Below are 17,740 nucleotides of genomic sequence, written 5' to 3' on the forward strand. Positions count from 1 at the left end.
TGTGGAGGGGCCGTTCTCATCGTTACCCTCCGCGGCATTGCTCTCCAGGAAGATAAATTCCTCAAAGAACACGAGGAACTTGAGGTATGATTTCGAAACCTAAGTAAAGGTCATTATCGATGTTAACAATGAAGATTCATTACACTGTTTTGCTGTCAGGCACGGTGATAGTCAACAAACGTGCAGTAGTTAGGATGACGGCAGGAAACATAAGACATATTCAACCCAATAAAGGTTCCCGTCCCTATAAGCACCCCTCTCCTTATTGAGGATCACTTACAATGACTTAAATACAAACTGAAAGTAGGAAAACCGTGAAGATTTCTCTTGTTTTGATTACTAAGGCCAAACAAAAACATATCTCTGTTTAGGGTTACCCGACCGTCCCTAATTTTTTACCCCCGACCCTGTTTTTTTTTCCCACTTTTCTACGAAAAAAAATTTAAAGTAGCAATTTTGATGTCAGACTCTGGTTTCGACCATTATTTTAGAGTGAAAGATGCCGACCATATTTATTTTTTTTTGATTACTTATATGTAAATTGATTAATGGTCTACTCAGTGTAATAATTGTGTGAAGTGTCAGCCCAAATTTGGTCCTGATAGGTACTCCATATATCTATTTTCAATTTTTAACCGCCCTGGGTGCTTATTGGGTCGAAATACGGTAATGAAAATATTTTTCCGGATCGACAAAATATTTCAAAAGCAAGGCCTGTGAATCTGATACAAGTTTGAGTTGACAACAATGTGAAAGCCTGATAAGTGATAATGAAATTTAAAACTCTTTGACTATAATCAAATTTTTTTGAATTTTTTTTTTATCTTTTTCAGTTAAAATCAAAGAAAATTTGGCTAGCATCAATAACTAGCATTATAATAATGACTGAACAAGTCAAATTATAAGGTAAAAACTTTAAAAAAAAATATATGTTGATATTTTAGCGAGACTTGCAGCAGAAACAAGCAGAGCAGATGGTTAGGCAGGTGATATTTGATATCATCAGTGGTATAAACACTCCCGACCGCCCAAGTTCTCCCGTCGACAACTACATCACTGAAGAGGAGATATTCGCCCATAACAACCCGAAAGTAAGTTGCTTGATGTAAAAGGAAATATTTGCCCGAAGTTACTCTACAACTTTAGCCTAGTCCAGGGTTTGATAATTAATGTTTTTTTCTTACAGTTACATTACAATTTAGCCTAGTCCAGGGTTTGATAATTAATATTTTATCTTTGATAATTAATATTTTATCTTACAGCTACATTACAATTTAGCCTAGTCCAGGGTTTGATAATTAATATTTTATCTTACAGCTACATTACAATTTAGCCTAGTCCAGGGTTTGATAATTAATATATTTTATCTTACAGCTACATTACAATTTAGCCTAGTCCAGGTTGAATATTAGCTATCATTACAGCTACTTACAATTTAGCCTAGTCCAGGGTTTGATAATTAATATTTTATCTTACAGCTACATTACAATTTAGCCTAGTCCAGGGTTTGATAATTAATATTTTATCTTACAGCTACATTACAATTTAGCCTAGTCCAGGGTTTGATAATTAATATTTTATCTTACAGCTACATTACAATTTAGCCTAGTCCAGGGTTTGATAATTAATATTTTATCTTACAGCTACATTACAATTTAGCCTAGTCCAGGGTTTGATAATTAATATTTTATCTTACAGCTACATTACAATTTAGCCTAGTCCAGGGTTTGATAATTAATGTTTTTTTTCTTACAGCTACACTACAATTTCACCCTGGTCCAGCAGCTGAAACAAATACATCTGGAGATGGTCCCGGAGGAGGAGAGAGAAGGCCGAATCTGGGACTTGTCTATTGAGGATCTAAAAGAGGTGACAGTCTAATTCACCCTGAAGTTTCATAATGGACTGGTCTAGTCTTTGATTTAGAAGAGTCTAAATGTGATTCAGGGGTGAATGAGTTATTTGTAACAGCAAAGTCAGATTGATCATAAAACCAGAACTTGTCTAAACTGAATTATTGTTATATGGACCAGCATATTTGGCTGGTATAGTCAGGTTTTTGGATTGTGGAGGTTTTATTTACTACGAAGGAAAATGCCATACACTTATGTCTGAGTACACAGAGATCTGAATTAGATAACGGCTAGTTTTGTCAAGTTATACCGTTTGTTTCACATTTTCACATGACTGTCTCATAGTCAAATGTTGTGCTACTATGTATATCATGGACATGAAGTTGTAAAAGGGAGATAACTTTCAGATAGAATGTTTAAATCAAAGTTAATCATATAAGTGATATAACAAAATTTGTTGGTTCAAAAAATTTCATAAGATATATGATATTCAAAACAAGGGAAGGGGGAGTTGTATAGGATAATGATAGCTTGTTAATTCGAATCTGGACAAAGGGAGATAATTTGCTAGTTAATACCTAGTTTGATAGATACCGGGGGTAATAGTTAGTCGACATATTAATGAATACTTAGGGCAGTTAACAAGTAAAGGGAGGTAATTTAGTAATAAAATTGGTTAAGGGGAGATAATCAATTAGTTCTATTATTTTAGGACTTGCTGGACATGGACGAGGATGACGAGAGAAAAGAAAACTTTCTTCACCAGCTCAACACAAATGTTTTCCAAGATGGCCTACACCCCTCATGTCCCTGTCAAGAAAAACCTCTACAAAGTTGGGTAGGTCACGGGAGAAAATGTTATCACTCAAACATTTAGTAAAAATGACATGGCAAAAATATCAGAATTGTATTGAATTGTCTAAATGAGTTTCCATGGCTTGTACCTAGGCGTAGTGGGCACTCCAATTTTTCACTTGTTAATATCTGAAAAAAAGTGTGTGTTATATGAGCAAAATATAATAATATATCACCATTAAAGAGAAAGAAAGAAAAAGGCAAAAGTGTTCAAATCTTTGGAAAAAAAAATCTCTGGAAAAGTTTTAGTAATCCATAATAGAAATTATAGTAAAACCTCTTACCTAAATTTGATTGGACTGATGTTGAAACTTTTAAGTTAACACCGACACAAGCATATATAAAGGCCCACTACCTTCCTGATACGGCTTTTAATATTTCGAGACGAGATTGATAATTTTGTAGAGTCACAAAAGTTATTAACTTACCCTTAATAATATACTCATCATCACATTCTGAACAATTTAATTAAAATAAAATGTTAATTTTCATAACACAGGTCGTCTCATGTTTCCCGCCGTCATCCTAATTATCGTTCGTTGGTAGACTATCACTGCGCCAGATGGCTATATAGCGAAATGAATCTTCCCTGTTAACATAGATTACAGAGGGGATATTGCATTTGTTTGGTGTTGTAACCTCATCGTAGGCCATCAATAGACATTTACTTAAGTTATTTTTGTTTTTAAGAAGCTTTAATTTGATGTATCGGTAGTGGACCTTTAGATATTCATAGAGATAATTAGTTGGGGACTAACAAAAGACTTTGGTCGGTGGTAACACTACAATGCACTAATTAACAAATATTCCAATTAGTCATTACAATACACTTATAGTGAAAATTTGGTTGAGATCCACAAATTGAAATATTTTAATTTAAGATAAAAGGTGTTTTATTTGAACATCAGATGATCTGTTCATGTTTTGTAGTAGAAATTTGGTTGAGATCAACATTGTACTTTGAATTATTCTACTTTAAGATAAAATATGTTTTATTTAAACATCTGTTCATGTTTTGTAGTAGAAATTTGGTTGAGATCAACATTGTACTTTGAATTATTCTACTTTAAGATAAAATATGTTTTATTTAAACATCTGTTCATGTTTTGTAGTAGAAATTTGGTTGAGATCAACATTGTACTTTGAATTATTCTACTTTAAGATAAAATATGTTTTATTTGAACATCTGTTCATGTTTTGTAGTAGAAATTTGGTTGAGATCAACATTGTACTTTGAATTATTCTACTTTAAGATAAAAGATGTTTTATTTAAACATCTGTTCATGTTTTGTAGTAGAAATTTGGTTGAGATCAACATTGTACTTTGAATTATTCTACTTTAAGATAAAATATGTTTTATTTGAACATCTGTTCATGTTTTGTAGTAGAAATTTGGTTGAGATCAACATTGTACTTTGAATTATTCTACTTTAAGATAAAATATGTTTTATTTGAACATCTGTTCATGTTTTGTAGTAGAAATTTGGTTGAGATCAACATTGTACTTTGAATTATTCTACTTTAAGATAAAATATGTTTTATTTAAACATCTGTTCATGTTTTGTAGTAGAAATTTGGTTGAGATCAACATTGTACTTTGAATTATTCTACTTTAAGATAAAAGATGTTTTATTTGAACATCTGTTCATGTTTTGTAGTAGAAATTTGGTTGAGATCAACATTGTACTTTGAATTATTCTACTTTAAGATAAAATATGTTTTATTTGAACATCTGTTCATGTTTTGTAGTAGAAATTTGGTTGAGATCAACATTGTACTTTGAATTATTCTACTTTAAGATAAAAGATGTTTTATTTAAACATCTGTTCATGTTTTGTAGTAGAACTATGGTTGAGATCAACATTGTACTTTGAATTATTCTACTTTAAGATAAAATATGTTTTATTTAAACATCTGTTCATGTTTTGTAGTAGAACTATGGTTGAGATCAACATTGTACTTTGAATTATTCTACTTTAAGATAAAATATGTTTTATTTGAACATCTGTTCATGTTTTGTAGTAGAAATTTGGTTGAGATCAACATTGTACTTTGAATTATTCTACTTTAAGATAAAATATGTTTTATTTGAACATCTGTTCATGTTTTGTAGCTACCAGCTACTACTTGAAGCTGTAGACCGGATGGTGAGTGAGTCGATGCAGATCAGACAGGTCATGGGTCTACCGGAGCGAGAACTAGTTAATGTACATGAGGATCTAAGTAAGTTATATATAAAGGGTCGACATACAAAGGGTTATTGGTATATAGGGGTGGGATAATGAAGTCATCTGTAATAAGGGGCAGCTATTTGGATTGCCTGTAATTAGAGGGCAGACAAAGGAGTTACCTGTAATTAGTGGGCAGACAATGAAGTTACCTGTAATTAGAGGGCAGAAAAAGGAGTTACCTGTAATTAGAATGCAGACAAGGAAGTTACCTGTAATTAGAAGATAGACATTGGAATTACCTATAATTAGGGAGCAGACAAAGGTGTTACCTGTTATTAGGGGGAGAAAATGGAGTTACCTGTAATTAGAGGGCAAACTATGGAGTTACCTGTAATAAGAAGACAGACAATGGAGTTACCTGTAATTAGAGGTTAGACAATGAAGTTACCTGTAATTAGAGTTTAGACAATGAAGTTACCTGTAATTAGACGGCAGACAATGGAGTTACCTGTATTTAGAGGTCAGACAATGAAGTTACATGTAATTAGAGGGCAGACAAATTATTTGTCTGCAATTAGAGAGCAGACAATGAAGTTACCTGTAATTAGAGCGCAGACAAATGAGTTACCTGTAATTTGTAGGCAGACCAATGAGTTACATATAATTAGAAGGCAGACAATGAAGTCACCTGTAATTAGAGGGCAGAAAAATGAGTTACCTGTAATTAGAGGGCAGAAAATGGAGTTACCTGTAATTAGAGGGTAGACAATGAAGTTACCTGTAATTAGAAGATAGACAATGAAGTTACCTGTAATTAGACGGCAGATAATGGAGTTACCTGTATTTAGAGGGCAGACAATGAAGTTACATGTAATTAGAGGGCAGACAATGAAGTTGTCTGTAATTAGAGAGCAGACAATGAGGTTACCTGTAATTTGAGGGCAAACTATGGAGTTACCTGTAATAAGAAGACAATGGATTTACCTGTGATTAGAGGGCTTACTATGAATTAAGTTACATGTAATTAGAGGGCAGACAAATGAGTTGTCTGTAATTAGAGGCCAGAAAATGAAGTTACCTGTAATTAGAGGGCAGACAAATGAGGTTCTGTAATTAGAGGGCAGACAATGAAGTTACATGTAATTAGAGGGCAGACAAATTATTTGTCTGTAATAAAGGAGTAAATAAAAAGGTTTAAACCTTGTTACTATGATAATAATGATATAAATCACACATGGTCAAGATGATTTTAAAATATACATAACAGTAAATACAACATATATTTATTTGTATTATTTATTTCCAATTGCCTGATGTACCAGTTTTGAGCGAGCGGACACCATCACACCTCACTATTTCCATTGAAGGTACAGGGATTGGTGTGCACGCAGTAGTTGTCTCCCCTCTTTAATTCTATAGTTGATCTTCTCTGTGAACTCTTGGTCAAATTTAGCATGGTTCATTTCTCTGTCTTTTGACTTGTGGTGGGTTTCTTATTTTCCAATAAAATTTCCAATTTGTGGGGAACAATTAAAAAAAATGTATTATTAAAATTTACATTATTTTTAATTAAAATAATTTAAAAACAAATACTTAATTACCTACCAAAAAAAATCTGTGTAGCATGTGATGGTTCTAATTAAGATAATGTAGCAGAGGTGTGAATAGCATGTAGAATATTTATCTCATCTTTCATAGAAAAAAATCATTTAGCATGGTGGTTTTTATAACTCTCTGTAGTATGGTGGTTTTCATAACTCTCTGTAGCGTGGTGGTTTTCATAACTCTCTGTAGCATGGTGGTGCTAAAATATACAGCATGGGAGATATAAAAATGTGAAGATGTTTCTTGATATGGATTTGTAGTATGGTTTATAAAATCACGTAGCATGGGATTGTAGTTTATACAATACGTAGATGATTATTCATTTGTACAAGTATACATTTTGTAGCATGATTGTTTCATTATAGATTGCAGTAGAGTTGTCTCCCTTATAAACGTAATGTACATAAGATAGATAAAAAAAAATGATGTCTCTTTCATTTGTTGATATGGAGGATACAGTAAACAATTTAATTTGCTATAGTTACGCGATTCATTTTCCGTAGTTATGCAATTTAATTTTCCCTGGTTACACGATTTAATTTCTCGTAGTTAAACAATTTAATTTTCCGTAGTTACTCATGGTTCGTACAGAAGATGAAAAGTGCTGGAATTTGGGGTCAGTGCTGGAAAAGTGCTTGAATTTTGGGTCAGTGCTGAAAAGTGCTGGAATTTTTCTTTAAATCCTTGAAAAGTGCTGGAATTGAAACTTCATGCTCCCAGAACACTGGCAAAAGCTCTGTTGTCAATCAATTTATCATAATTTCAGTAATCAGACATTACTTGGGATGACTTTGTTGTTTGATAAGAATGTGTAATTGAATCTAATTACTCTTACAAAATTGTACTAACAAATTGCTTGCAAAATTGTAGGCATGTTTTCTGAAAATTCTGATTTCAAGTCCAATGTAGAAGAAAAAAGTAGTGCTTGAAAATCTAGAAAAGGTGCTGGAAAAGTGCTTGAAAAGTGCTGGAATTTTGGTTTGAAAATCTGTGCGAACCATGTTACTTGATTAAATTTTCTGTAGTTATGCAATTCAATTTCCCGTAGTAACACGATTTAATGTCTCATACTTATGCGATTTAATTTCCCATAATTACGCAATTTAATTTCCCGTAGTAAAATTATTTAAATTTCAATAGTTAGTCGATGTAATTACCTGTAGTTATGCAATTTAATTTCCCGTAATTACACAATTTCATTTCCCGTAGTTATGCGATTTAATTTTCCGTAGTTATGTGATTTAATTTCCCGTAGTTATGTGATTTAATTTTGTGTAGTTACGCTATCTAATTAGCAGTAGCTATAAGGCAATTTGATTTTGCGTAGTTATGCAATTTAATTATCCATAGTTACGCAATTTGTTTTTCCGTAGTTAAGCGATTTAATTTCCCGTAGTTACGCGATTTAATTTCCCGTAGTTACGCGATCTAATTTTGTGTAGTTAGTAGGTTATCTGAGTGCAGGGAGATTTTCTCTTATTATGAGAAGAAAGTTGCTACTTTAAAAATACTTAATTTAGTGTAGCCAGATTTGTAAATTATCATTTATATGTACGGATATAAATTAGTGCCATTCTTTGGTTCAATACAGAATATATCCTTTTACTAAACAAAATATAGCGCTGTAAGTGAGTCAGCACCTCAAAGACAGCGAAAATAAAACTACCGATAAAATCAGTACATTTACATATGAAATATAATAATAAAAGCGCAAATACAAGAAGAAATTTTAACAGAATAAATGTTTCCTTTGATGATTTATACTTCATTTTAAATTATTTGAAAATCATTAATGAGCTTGAAAAAAACAATACCTAGATCTTATTTGTTGGATATCTAAGCTTTAGTTTGATGATTTCTTGTGTGCTGGTTTTCGATGTACAGTACAAAAGTAAAGATGTAATTTATGTTTTCAAACTATTTGGAAGCAATTGTCTCTAATTTAACATGGCATCAAGTTCATTGTATGTAAAGTGACTGCTGTAAGGTGTATATGTATATACTTTATTTTCCAAGACAATGTTGGTTAACACAGAGTTGTGTTTGATGAGCTTAACATAGCCAGTATACTAACTCCAAACATAACAAATGTCAAAATAAAATTCTCTCTATACTGTGGGTATTTTCATAATACAAGTTTATGACCTTCAGTACACGACCTTTAAGATATCACTGCAACAAAACTCTTTTTTTTTTTATTGTAAAAGTCAGTAAAATCACGGAAATTTGTATCTAATTAGTACCTGAGTGAGTTATTTGAATTAAATTATAAGCAATATTCTCAATATCTTTTGGGGTTATGAAGTCATAGACAAAAAACGAACAAACTCTATTTTTCATAGGTGTCTATGAGGTACTGTAGGCATTAATTTCCATGCTTTTACTTACTTTTTACAGTTAAAGATGTTCCACCGCTGACAAATGGTATTTTTTCACTATAAAAAACAGGAGCAGACGATTTAGAATTTTTCTTCAGTTACAAAAGTTACTTACTTTACACCATTACCACCATTGAAAAGTTTGAGCTTCTAATTTTACTTCAAGTTAAAAATATAAAAAATAATTAATTGCATCCCGAAAAAATTCCGTGACACTATATCCTATATGGAATGATGTACTGATTGCGCATGCACCAAAGGCGAAATAACTTATTGCATATTATTTTTTGTGTTAATTTATAAGCATATATATACACGATTAAACACCAATTATTGTTCAAATGATTAATATCATTTATGCTCTGTCGGCGGTGGAGCAACAAATTGAGTTGTGGCGCATTGATATCATGGCCAATAATTTAGTTTGGCCAATAGCTGCCACTCTTAAATTTCCCCACGAAAATGTTCTGTATGTGTGATGTCATAATACTCGATGTACATTTCTGAGCAATAGAAATGAGTGTAACTCATTAAATTGAATTATTCAGAAATGTATGAAATATATATACTTTCTCTCATACCTACACGTGTAATACTGGCTGGTCTAGGGCAATACACTCTTTTTGCCCGAGGCTGTATTACATTGCTACCCATGCAATAAAGCTTCACGATGTCACAGCATCAACAATATTACTATTTTCTCGGTAAAGTTTTAACAATTTTTTTTCAGAAACTAGTCTAGATTTACGTTAAAAGATACAAACAACGGAATTTCCATTGAAGATATCACACAATTTTCATGTATGGGGAATTGACTTGCAGTCGCATTTATTGTCAAATTTATTTCAAATTGGCAAAAATTTGTAGAAGTAAAATTGCAATAAAAAACGTCGAGGTATGACAGAAAAATACTCTTCCATATGTGAATATGAAGGATAGGGATATTCTACCCTCGGGATCACAAAATGTTGTAAAACTCTTGGCAATTCTCAGGTTTTACAACATTTCGTGACCCTCAGGTAGAATATCCCTTTCCGTCATATCCACATATGAAAGCGTCTTATAATACTTTACAGCCAGATAAGAAAATTTTAAAACCACAAGACAATAGTTAAAAATCAATTTTCTACACAATGATGAAAATCGTGGAAATCGAGAAAATCATGAAAATTTTGATATGGTCATCCTGTAATCTAGCTGACATCAATATGATAAAAAAAATTCCAAACTTTCACCAATTTTCTTGTCTTTTATTTCCCAGAAAATGTCAAAAAGAGCAAGAGTCTGAATGAAAATGTGTTTGAAATTCTTGACAAGATGGAGGCACTACAGAATGAGGTATGATTTATTTTATCGGAATTAATTATACCTATAGATATATTGTATCTTAACTCAAACACCCCTAAAGACACATATGAACTCTTCCATTTTAATGACTGGAATAACCCATTATGAATTGCCAGGGTGAATATGTTTTATATACCTGTAATTATATTTCATTTAACCCAATGTTCTGCAGCGAATTTGCAGATTGATGGCTACATTTTTCAAACTAATTTTGTTTTCAAAATCTGTGAAATGTTAGTTTTTTGATAAAATTTAAACTGTCTACAAACTGTGTTTATTTATTATGAAAGGGATTTGGGATAAAAATCATTTCTTATTATCGTTTTTAAAACTGTCATATTTGTGCCAAATTTTTCATACTCATGAATCAAGAAGAGCTTTAATATGTTATTCACTACCAAAAGTTACCAACATTTTTGAGAATAACAATGATTACAATGCATAGGTTTTAATTTTACAAATACAAATGAGTACAGAAAGAGTGGCGATGTGGCTGACTTTTTTCGTCCACAACATTTTGGTTCAAAGATAAGCGACTCCCTTTGTAACAATTCTTAAATGCACTGGTTAGTTACAAATTACGGCATATAAGGAAGTTTTTTGGGTTTTTTTTACAGCGTGCAAAGACTTGGGCGGACAAAATGGACCAGATGGGATCTGAACGAATTCGCCTGGCAAACCTCCCGATGGAGACTCTGGACTCAATCGAACAAGAATCAGGAATATTCCTCATCAAGCCCATGTATTCCTACCGTGGCAGGTAAAGTGCTATAAACTATACCGATACACATAAATACATACTTATATATTCAACGCTAAAAAAGGGGAATTTAAAGGTGATCTACTTTTAAACTTGAAGTTCTAGCTACTTAAAGCCTGTATCATTGTATTTGACTAAACGACATTTGACCCCATAACCTTGACCTCACCGCATGGTAAAAAATATTGACGCTATTATTTTTCTGAAAGAGAATGAGCAACTGAACATTTTGGTATATGGTGTCAATTTAGCTTTATCAAGAAACTACCACAGATTGACCCGCAAAACTAGACATTATAAAGATAACAGACTATTTAATTGGAATGATTTTCTTTATAATACCAAGTTTTTATAAGTAAGAAGGATTTGTCTCTCGGGTTTTGGACGAATACAGCGCAAGTGCTTTTGTGTTTGTGCACTGATGGTGACGTTGGGCTACGACAGATTTTCCTTTGATATCTGGCGGCATAACCTTTGATGTAGCTTGTGGGTGTGAGGATTACCGTCTTACTTTCAAAAGCGGGCCGTCATCTCATGAGCTGTAGAATTTCTTTTATGAAAATTTAAGGCATTTCTTTTAAATCTTCTGTCCTTAAATCAATGACTTAACGTTGTGGAATTTATTAAACTTTACAATTGTGTTTCTTTTGACTCGATAAGACAAGTAATTTTGAGAAAAATGGTTTTTATTCCCGGACCAGTTCATATCGGCGTCTCGCGTGGCGTTTAGTAGTGTAAAGAGACATTGACGAATCCTCCTCACTTATAAATCCTTGATAATACAGAAGTTCAGAGTCATATCAATATAATCCATTGTTGAGATTAATGGTAGTATGACCTTTGACCCCTAACATTGACCCCACCGCTTTAATAGATTGATATCAGTTTAATGAAGCAGCCATTGTTTTGAGTGTCACATTACCACATTCCAGTATTTAACTCATTCACCCCTGAAATCTCATAATGAACTGTTCTAGTCCTTTATCTGGGAGAGTCTAAATATGTCTTCAGGGGTGAATGAGTCAAATAACTTTGGTCAGTATGACACAAGAATATGAGGTAAATTGGGTCTGGGCCCTGGGAGGTTCAATTCTTTTCAGGTTTGTTTACATTAATTGGAGCTGTTTATTTATTGTTTATATTCAGGTAAATTTTAATTATTGATTAGATCTAAAAATCACTTTTCTTTGAAGGAATAAATCTTTGTTTTACTGGGTGTATATAAAATATTCTTATCTAACGTGGTTTTGAATGATATTGTACCATCGGTAGATCTACTGAATAGGTCTGACCTACCGGCAACTAAATATTCAGTTTAAATTTTAAGATACATATCAGTACACTGGTTAGCCCAAAACTCGTAAATAAGAAAAAAGTCGTAATTTAACTGGAAAAACTCGTAACTTAACTGAAAATGCGTTAAAATTACAACTTTATGGTTATTTTACAAATAGGGAAGTTATTTTAAGAGTTGGAAAGTTAAATTACAAGTTTTCCAGTTAAATTATGACTTTTTTCTTATTTCACAAGTTTTGGGTTTACCAATGGTTTCATTTCATATGTTAATATAATGTTTACAGTGAACAGTCGGGCAAGGATGGCTAAAGTCGGTAAAAATGGTGTGAATGTATCCAGTATAATTTCTTATGAAATGGAAAAATAAAATCTCTCGTCAAAATCTGTCTGCGCACGAAGAAATTAATTTAAAGTATGGAAATTCTAAAACGTCTACCCGGCTCACTTTGTCCGTGGTTATACATTTCCACGCAGCCTCGCTTTCAATGCTTTCAATTTTTCTTTACTTTAATGGTCAGAACTGGGAAACTAAGCAGAACTTGGCCGTCGTATTAATATGCGAGAACTTTTGGAAGGCCAATGAACGCATTTAGACTGGTTTTCTTTGCCCGACTATTCACTTTAAGCATTAAACTAGATTTCTATGGAATCTGTCGTCTATTTACTAATTACAGTAATTAGCTGTTTAACAGGTTAATTAAAATAATTGACTTCATCAGATAAATTCACCCTTGATATCATCTAGATATAAATATATTACACAAAAGCAGTATAAATATATCTGCTCAGGTAACATAGGACAAGATCGCCAGCTGTCAATCAGACTTACTGAGTACCACACCTAACTTTGCATTTTGTATAATGTATGCTTCAACATTTTCTGCGATATTGAATAAGTACAGGAGCATTTGCGAGCATGAGTTGTGACTATATACTGCCTTGCGATTGGTCAATTGTTCCGTACTTGATTGTATGTTTCAGTCATTGAGAATAATCGTAACATATTTAATACTTATACCTTAATAATTATGTAAGACATATTTCTATGTTTCTCCAGGTTTAAATATCTTAATGCTCCGTTGACAGTGCGGTGAGAGAATTTAAATTATGATAACACTGCATAACCTCTCTAACTCGAACTCGCATTCCTCGAATACGAGTTTCATCAAACTGATCACATAGTCCTGACCTAATGCTCCAGATAGGTCTGTATATTTCATGTCACAAAACCCTCAGGATAGCTCAAACAGATATTGATCGTCAAATACCCCTTATTCCTCAAACAGATATAAATTTGCTTTCCTTAATTCATATTCATATGTTGAACACTCGGGTATTTCGCTCAATAGATTTGTTGGTTAACGGAATTGGCCCGGGCTAATTCATGTACCATGTAATACCCGATAACATTTGTGCAGGACTATTGTTTCTTTTGGTGATGGAATGACGTCAAAAAAATGATATCACGAGCTAACGTCATTTCAGTGGGAAGATTACAAAGTGTTATTCCATCACCACTGCAGATACTAGTCCCGCACTAACGTTATCAGGTATCACATGGTACGTATGGAAATTAGTCCCATTTGAATGAGTGTGTTTATCCATCTATAATGAATTCTATTATCACAACAGTTGAAAATCACTTTTAAGATAATTAAAATGCTTTTAAACATGTTTAAATGGAAAAAAAAATGTTAATTCAAATGTCATTTACATGCATAGTTTGTCATACATTGGTATCAAAGACTTTGACTGTCGATGCCTGAAATACCTCGTATTCCTCAAATTATTAACCGAGTCCCTTGTGGTTTGAGTTAGAGAGGTATTACTATACATGTTATAAATTGATTGAGCCCACAATTATTCGTATTATTCTGTCTACTAATAATTCACTTCGCAACACATGTAATATCATGACATTATTTTGTAAAATAAAAAAAAAAAAAAAAAAAAATTTGCAATATATTCATGAATCAAAGATGCTCCACCACTGACAAATGGTATTTTTTCACTATCAAACAAAGGAGCTGATGATTTAGTATTTTCTTAAAGTTGAAAAAGTTACTTTCTTTACACCATAACCAGCATTGAGCTTCTATATGGAATTAAGTACTGATTGTGCATGCACCAAAGGCAAAATAAATTATTTCATATTATATTTTGTGTTAATTAGGCATATATACACGATTAAAACACCAATTATTGTTCAAATGACGAATATCAATTATGCTCTGTTGGCAGTGGAGCATCTTTTATCATATTTGTAATTGCTTTATTTAATCAAAGAAAAACAAATTAATGTATCTTAAAGTAATTAAATTACATGTATAGATATTAGAATTATTAATATTAGAATTTTAGCAGTTAGACTGTGTTTAAAACATTTGAACTATTTTTTATTAAAATGCATTTAGGATAAGGGCTGCAGTGGCCTAGTTAGTAAGACATATATTACCACAAGCCCTCCATCTCTAAGTCACATGTTCAAATCCCATGTGGGGCAGTTGCCAGGTACTGACTGTTGGTCCGTGGTCTTCCTCCTGGTACTCAGGCTTTCCTCCACCAACAAACCTGGCATATCCTTTCATGACTCTGGCTGTTAATAGGATGTAAAGCTAATAAAAAAAATCTTTTAGATAATTATGTACTTGTTTATTTGACCTTCACTATTGATTTGACCTTCACTGTTGATTTGACCTTCACTGTTGATTTGACTTTCACTATTGATTTGACCTTCACTATTGATTTGACCTTCACTGTTGATTTGACCTTCACTGTTGATTTGACCTTTACTGTTGATTTGACCTTCACAAAACACGGTCTCGTAACTATATGTAATCTGCACTTGTATGTGAAACAAGAAAACAAATTGGGTCCTCGTTGTTGTTAATGACGTCATAGCGGCCATTTTGTTTTTTTGATGAAGATGAAAATCATATCAAACGTTAGAGAGCATTAGAGGGGTCTTTTCTATAGCAATTGCAGACTATATTAGTCATTCAGTTCGACAATATATAATGTTAAACATTTTGGCCGGAATTTAGCAAAGATCAAAGGATTGTTCAAAATGGCATATAGCATTAACCGGAAGTGCTACCAAAAAATAAAAGACACCAAATTCATCAGAATGACATTCGCAAAATAAAAAAAAATAAAAATTCGTGAACTTTGACCCCATAGCGAACTTTTTTGTTTGACCTTTGACCTAATTGCTGTAATTAAATAAAAGTTAGTCTTTTATACGATCTACATAAAACATCAAAAATATTTGCTGTATCTTAAACGGTTTTTGAGTTATGGCTGTTTTAAACTTTTTAGGTATGACGTCATGGCGGCCATCTTGGATTTTTAACCTACTTAAAAATGTTGCGGTCACCCCATCAACTCATGCCATACAATATAACAATAAGGCATTGACATACCTCTTATCATTTTGAACACAAAAAAGTGTAGAATAATAATAATAATAATGCTAATAATAATAATAAAAAACAGAACAAAAACAATAGGTCTTTTCACCGAAATGGTGAAAAGCCCTAATTAAATGTGCAATACAGTGTATATATTCTCTGCAAATGTTATGTTATTATCATCTGCTAATGGTATCGTCATCCCTTAAAAAGAGTTGTCTCCCCATATGCAATGTACATTATGAAATTACAAGAATTATCTCCCTTTGAATATTATCTCCCCTTAGTATCGTATGTCATTATAAAAAGAGTTTCTAATCCATATCTTTAGAGTGAATTTCCCCACTTGATCCATTAATTAATTAATTATTGATTAATTACAGTGATATATGTTGATTATATCTCCTAAATAATAGACTTATACAAAATACAATACTTATCACTTCTGACTGAGTGTGATATCTTGCAACAATATTTATCTCAAATTTTCCTTTTGCCATGAGGCAATAGCAAAGTTTGCTATTCTATGTGCAAATCCTATGTGATCAAAGGACTTCTTCCTCAAAAACAAATACATATTCATTATTGATATCATAGAGTTCGTTTTCGAGAATAATTTTTTTCAAGCAAAATGAAGTATGAAATACCAGAGATAACAATGTTTTTGAGATTTTTTTTCAATCAAAATTAAATTTGAAATACCTGCTAGAAAATAACTAGAATTAAGACAAAGTTTTAATCCATGATCTTCATTTTTCCAGAGACATCAAAGATGCTCGTTATGGAGGCAAACTAACGAGACCAAGCAGGCCACATCGAAACTTATCACCTCACAGAGACCAGAAATCATCGTTTGCTCCTGCGCCAACGCCTGCCTCTAATATGCGCCTTATAAGAGGTCAGTCAGTACCAATAATACAGGTAAGTAGGTCACTGTGACCTAGATCAGAGATCAGTCAGTACCAATAATACAGGTAAGTAGGTCACTGTGACCTAGATCAGAGATCAGTCAGTACCAATAATACAGGTAAGTAGGTCACTGTGACCTAGATCAGAGATCAGTCAGTACCAATAATACAGGTAAGTAGGTCACTGTGACCTAGATCAGAGATCAGTCAGTACCAATAATACAGGTAAGTAGGTCACTGTGACCTATATCAGAGATCAGTCAGTACCAATAATACTGGTAAGTAGGTCACTGTGACCTAGATCAGAGATCAGTCAGTACCAAGAATACTGGTAAGTAGGTCACTGTGACCTAGATCAGAGATCAGTCAGTACCAATAATACAGGTAAGTAGGTCACTGTGACCTAGATCAGAGATCAGTCAGTACCAATAATACTGGTAAGTAGGTCACTGTGACCTATATCAGAGATCAGTCAGTACCAATAATACAGGTAAGTTGGTCACTGTGACCTAGATCAGAGATCAGTCAGTACCAATAATACAGGTAAGAAGGTCACTGACTAGATCAGAGATCAGTCAGTACCAATAATACTGGTAAGTAGGTCACTGTGACCTAGATCAGAGATTAGTCAGTACCAATAATACAGGTAAGAAGGTCACTGACTAGATCAGAGATCAGTCAGTACCAATAATACTGGTAAGTAGGTCACTGTGACCTAGATCAGAGATAAGTCATTACCAATAATATAGGTAAGTAGGTCACTGACCTATATCAGAGATCAGTCAGTACCAAGAACACTAGGTCATTGACCTATATCAGAGATCAGTCAGTACCAAGAACACTGGTAAGTAGGTCACTGTGACCTAGATCAGAGATCAGTCAGTACCAATAATACAGGTAAGTAGGTCACTGTGACCTAGATCAGAGATCTGTCAGTACCATTGCTCCATGCTTTTCAGATAAAATCATGTCACAATGGATACCTATAGGGAATAACTTAATGATAAACAACAATGGAATATATTGGTTATGATTGAGTGAATGGAGAATCTTTGAGAAGTTATGCATTTTGTGCATGTGACTGCGTATATAAGGTCATTATGGAACAGTAGCTTTATTGTAATTGTTGATCTGGTTGGACACAGATCTTCTTCTAA

The 17,740-nt window shown here is 32.9% G+C and overlaps 1 protein-coding gene across 1 annotated transcript; it reads left to right on the plus strand.

Moving 5' to 3' along the window:
• The first annotated feature begins 1,752 nt into the window (after positions 1-1,752).
• LOC138305838 (uncharacterized) lies at positions 1,753-17,740 on the plus strand. Its single transcript, XM_069246102.1, has 9 exons — positions 1,753-1,869; positions 2,566-2,691; positions 4,822-4,931; positions 6,202-6,246; positions 10,124-10,200; positions 10,827-10,969; positions 13,323-13,355; positions 16,437-16,596; positions 17,729-17,740. Exons 2-9 carry the CDS (start codon positions 2,588-2,590, stop codon positions 17,738-17,740), a joined length of 684 nt encoding a protein of 227 aa, XP_069102203.1. The 5' UTR covers positions 1,753-1,869; positions 2,566-2,587.

This window comes from Argopecten irradians, chromosome 13, assembly GCF_041381155.1.
Source record: "Argopecten irradians isolate NY chromosome 13, Ai_NY, whole genome shotgun sequence".
Classification (NCBI taxonomy): Eukaryota; Metazoa; Mollusca; class Bivalvia; order Pectinida; family Pectinidae; genus Argopecten; species Argopecten irradians.

Excerpts from the sequence above, each read along its gene's own strand:
- LOC138305838 (XM_069246102.1), top strand. The coding sequence starts at position 2,588 with ATGACGAGAGAAAAGAAAACTTTCTTCACCAGCTCAACACAAATGTTT. Across the intron at positions 6,247-10,123 it reads CCTCACTATTTCCATTGAAG|AAAATGTCAAAAAGAGCAAG; the intron begins GTACAGGGATTG and ends TTTATTTCCCAG. Across the intron at positions 10,970-13,322 it reads ATGTATTCCTACCGTGGCAG|GTTTAAATATCTTAATGCTC; the intron begins GTAAAGTGCTAT and ends ATGTTTCTCCAG.